This window comes from Lycium ferocissimum, chromosome 9 (genome assembly GCF_029784015.1).
Source record: "Lycium ferocissimum isolate CSIRO_LF1 chromosome 9, AGI_CSIRO_Lferr_CH_V1, whole genome shotgun sequence".
NCBI classification, from domain to species: Eukaryota; Viridiplantae; Streptophyta; class Magnoliopsida; order Solanales; family Solanaceae; genus Lycium; species Lycium ferocissimum.
This window is the reverse complement of record NC_081350.1, coordinates 15,607,782-15,612,807: the sequence shown is the minus strand read 5'-3', so window position 1 is coordinate 15,612,807 and position 5,026 is coordinate 15,607,782. Positions and strand designations below refer to the sequence as shown.

At 34.5% G+C, this 5,026-nt stretch overlaps 1 protein-coding gene across 1 annotated transcript; it reads left to right on the top strand.

Moving 5' to 3' along the window:
- The first annotated feature begins 1,777 nt into the window (after window positions 1-1,777).
- On the top strand, window positions 1,778-2,808 carry LOC132029702 (uncharacterized). Its single transcript, XM_059419029.1, has 2 exons — window positions 1,778-1,963; window positions 2,472-2,808. The coding sequence occupies exons 1-2, from the start codon at window positions 1,810-1,812 to the stop codon at window positions 2,618-2,620; spliced, it is 303 nt and encodes a 100-aa protein (XP_059275012.1). The 5' UTR covers window positions 1,778-1,809; the 3' UTR covers window positions 2,621-2,808.
- Window positions 2,809-5,026: the final 2,218 nt, after the last annotated feature.

Sequence of the window (5,026 nt, the reverse complement as noted above, 5' to 3'; positions counted from 1 at the left end):
ACGATCATAGTATCATAATATATACATATATTTAGCTTGAATCCATAATATCAACATATTCATCCAAGTTATCAGATTATATATATTTATATATATATAAGTCACTGTAAACGAATCCACATATATATTCTCCAAAAAATCAAAATAGATTAAAGTGTCCACATATCCTATACCTCACTTACAAATTCAACTTATTACCTAATTTTGGAGTAAACAATTTTTACTCTATTTTCCATTATTGAGGAGCGTTTTTGGTCAAAACTCTCATAGTCTCTCCCCATCGAAAACCCATCTCAAAATCCCATCAGTCCTTTTGCAAGACTGAAGACAAGTAACCACCGAGAAGAGCGAAACATCAAAAATCAAAGAAAAATGAATGCAGATATTACTGCATCGGCAAAACTCGAATACCCAGTTACAGATCGAAATCCTCCTTTTACTAAAACAGTTGCCAATTTCAACACCCCTGATTACGATTTAAAAAAGATTGTAGTGAACAGTCTTATCGTTAATTCTAAATTGTCCAAATATTGTGTTGTTTTCACAAAAGAAAAGTAATTTATGGTAACAATTCATTCCGTTTTCAAGGTTCTATTATAAAAGTGAACTCTATTTACACTTTAGAGTTAAGGATAAATATAGCATGATTTTTTTTATAGTGAGTGGTTGATTTTTTTGTTCAATAAAAGTATGACACGTGATTTCTTAAAGCTGAAAATAAAGTTTTAATAGGTCGCAATTGTAACTAGTTCTAACAGGTGCAGAGTAAATAAAGCTCCAAAGTATGACTCTAGGGGTGTATTATCATTTCTTCTTAAAGGAAGAAATTGTTTCTTAGCCCCTTACAATTTTTTTTTAAATAGTTTTATGACCCTTTTACAATATATCTTTATTTTTTGACACATATGAGATCTCGAAAAAAAATACATAAGAGGTCTAAAAATGACATTTTCTTCTATTCGAATTGTACGAGGGCAACATATCTCATTTCCTCATAAATATTAGTACTTATTTTTTATAGTAAAGGGACAAATGTGACCCTTTCCCGCAAAAAATAAAAGAAGTGTGTTTGGACTAATATCAAGAGCTAATTTATGTATAAACTTTGGGCATGTGAACCCATGTCTTTCCATAAAAAAATAGATATTTTATGTACATATTTTTAAAAATTGATCTTATACTATCTGATGACACTCAGGCTACAAAAAGACTTTGGTGCACTTGATTAAAAGTTTAGTTATAAACCGAGAGGAGCAAAGGATGATAATATAACAAAGATGTAAATTAAAGGAGAATTTTTTTTTGCCCTTTACAATTTTTTTTAGTTTATGGCCCTTTTGCAAGAGATTTTTATTTTTTACACGTAAAATATCTAGAAAAAGAATACATAAGAGATCTGAAAATGCTACTCCCTCCAGATCAAAAAAAGTGTCTACTTATACTTTTTTTCTTGGGTTAAAAAGTGTGTCCATTTATCAAATCAAGAAAGAATTAACTTTATTTTTTTAGATTTTGCCCTATTAAGTGTTATGTGATCAAATCTCAATACCTATTTAATTAAGGACAGTTTAGTTAAATTAAATATTTTTGTCTAAAAGTTAATATTTTCTTAAGGAATCTAAAAATAGCTAAGTGGACATTCTTTTTGATTTGGAGGGAGTATTTTCTTATATTGAAATGATAAGAATTAAGAGCCAATGGCAAAGAGCCTTACTTATTTCTTCTAAAAAATTGAGGTACCATTTTGGTTAAAAACTCTGATATCAAAAATCCCCTTTCGCATTGAAGAGCAAAACGCAAAGAAGAAAAATGAACACAGATATTACTGCATCGGCAAAACCAGAATACCCAGTAATAGATCGAAACCCTCCTTTTACTAAAACTGTTGCTAATTTCAATACCCTTGATTATCTTCGCCTTACTACTATTACCGGCATCTCTGTCACTGTCGGCTATCTCTCTGGTATTTTTCCATAATTCCTATGCTTTCTTTTTTTCTTCATATTTTCTTATCCATTTCTGACTGATTAAGTGCGCGTTTGGCCATAAAAAATGTGAAATTTGAAAAAACAAAAGTTGAAAAGGGTGTTTGGAAATTGGGGTTGTGTTTGGACATGAATACAACTTAGAAAAATGTGTGTGTGTGTGTGTGTGTTTTGTTTTTGTTTTGTGAGTGATTTGGTGTGCAAAATGTGAAAACAGGTATTTGGAGTTTTTCGAATTCCGGAAAATTCTAACAATTCTATGTCCAAACATGATTCCGAAATAAAATTCTGGAAAAAAGTGAAAATTATCCATGGCCAAACGGGCCCTTGGAGTGAAAAATGTGTAAACAGGTATTTGGAGTTTTTCGAAATTGTAACAAATTCCATGTCCAAACATGATTCCAGAATACAATTCCGGAAAAAAGTGAAAATTAGCCACGGCCAAACAGGCCCTTATTTTTCTTAATTGTGTTTTAATTTGTGTAGGAATAAAGCCTGGGATAAGGGGGCCATCAATGGTAACAGGAGGTTTAATTGGGGTTATGGGAGGATTCATGTACGCTTATCAGAATTCTGCTGGCAGGCTCATGGGTTTTTTCGCTAATGAAGGAGAGGTAGCAAAATACAAGAAATAGCTCTCTTTTATTTTGTTTTGAGTTTCGTGGATTCTTTTTGTGTTGTTGGATATACTATGTGAAAGGGGGAACTGCCCTTTCTGATTGAATTTTGATGAGACTCATATCATGAATAATCAGACTGTAATTACTTCCCTGTTTTTAGTTGCTTATTGTGCTATGAATAATTTCAATGGTTGACTTGCTAATGCGTTCCCTTCTCCAAATACATAGTTTATGACGTGAAGTTCTAATATTTGCTTACATTCCTGTAACCCAAACACAATTGACTAATAGAAGGTTGCAACATCTGCTCCGCTGGCCTCCATTTGAGAGCCGTTTTGTTATGGTGCAGATAAATTGCTTATTTTGGCCGAATCTCTATTAACCACTAGTTGAATATGCACTGGAGAAGTGCATTTTACCAGTTGGGTTATCCTGTGTGTGTCTTCTTTTGGTAGAACTGGAAGAGAGAGAGAGGGGGGGGGGGGGGGGGGGGTGCTTTTCTAGCAACCTGCCAGAGACTAGTAAATTGGGTCATGACTAGGCTGATATTTGAGTTTTCCTCTCCTGCCCTTTCTTACCTTTCTGAAGCTGAGTCATTTACTATGTTTCATATGGGTATTTTGCTCTTGTGAGATGAGGCGACCACTCTCGCCATATCTGTTCATTCTGGCCATGGAATCTTTAAGTCTAATGCTAAGGAAGGCTACTGAACTTAATTGATTGAATCATTTTAATCTTTGATCTGTGGTGATTGTGAACTGAATTGATTGAATCATTTTAATCTAACATATTGGCATTTTCTACGCCACTAGTTTAAAGTACACTAGAGAAGTGCATTTTACCGGTTTGGGTTTGGAGGGGTTGAGGTGGGACTCTTTTGGTCAAAACTCTCATATACTTTGTTGGATATACTATATAAGAAGGGGAATTGGCCCTTTCTGATTTGAATTTTGATGACTCTTATATCATGAATAATCAGACTGTAATTACTTAATTACTGCCATATTTGTAGTTGCTTATTGTTCTATGAATAATTTTTTATGGTGACTTGCTAATGCATTGGCTTCTCCAAATACATAGTTATGACATGAAGCTCTGATATTTGCTTTCATTGCTGTCACCCAAACACAATTGACTAATGAAGGTTGCTACATCTGTTCTTCTTGCCTCCATTTGGCAGCCGTTTTGTTATGGTGCAGATAAATTGCTTATTTTACCTAACGTCTATCAGCACTGGTCTGTGGTGATTGTGAACTCAACTTATTGAATCATTTTAATGTTATGTACTGGGAATTTTCTATGCGACTAGTTGAAAATGCTCTAGAGAAGTGAAATTTAACGGTTTAGGTTATCCTGTGTGTATGTACTTTTGGTAGAACAGCAGGATGAGAGAGGGGGGGGGGGTTCAATCTTGCCAGATTATACTAGTAAATTGGATCGTGATTAGGCTGATATTTGAGTTTTCCTCTCCTGCTCTTTCTGACCTTTTTGTAGCTGAGTCATTTACTATGTTTCATAAGGCATTTTGTCCATATGAGACAAGGCGATCCAGTCTAACCATTCCTGTTTCATATGGGTATTTTCCTCTTGTGAGACGAGGCGACCACTCTCGCCATACCTGTTCATTCTGGCCATGGGATCTTTAAGTCTAATGCTAAGGAAGGCTACTGAACTTAATTGATTGAATCATTTTAATCTTTGATCTGTGGTGATTGTGAACTGAATTGATTGAATCATTTTAATCTAACATATTGGCATTTTCTACGCCACTAGTTGAAAATAAACTAGAGAAGTGCATTTTACCGGTTAGAACAAGATGTGTGTGTGTGGGGGGGAAGGTGAGGTGGGACTCTTTTGGTCAAAATTCTCATATTCTTTGTTGGATATACTATATAAGAGGGGGAATTGGCCCTTTCTGATTTGAATTTTGATGACTCTCATATCATGAATAATCAGACTGTAATTACTGCCCTATTTGTAGTTGCTTATTGTTCTATGAATAATTTTTTATGTTCACTTGCTAATGCATTGGCTTCTCCAAATACAAAGTTATGACATGAAGCTCTGATATTTGCTTTCGTTGCTGTCACCCAAACACAATTGACTAATGTAAGGTTGCTACATCTGTTCTTCTTGCCTCCATTTGGCAGCCGTTTTGTTATGGTGCAGATAAATTGCTTATTTTACCTAACGTCTATCAGCACTGGTCTGTGGTGATTGTGAACTCAACTTATTGAATCATTTTAATCTTATGTAGTGGGAATTTTCTATGCGACTAGTTGAAAATGCTCTAGAGAAGTGAAATTTACTTTAGGTTAACCTGTGTATGTACTTTTGGTAGAACAGCAGGATTTTGGGGGGGGGGGGATCAATCTTGCCGGATTATACTAGTAAATTGGATCGTGATTAGGTTGATATTTG

Bases quoted from the DNA above. Each gene is read 5' to 3' on its own strand.
- LOC132029702 (XM_059419029.1), top strand. From the start codon at position 1,810: ATGAACACAGATATTACTGCATCGGCAAAACCAGAATACCCAGTAATA. The intron at 1,964-2,471 runs GTATTTTTCCAT...TAATTTGTGTAG, and splicing joins CACTGTCGGCTATCTCTCTG to GAATAAAGCCTGGGATAAGG.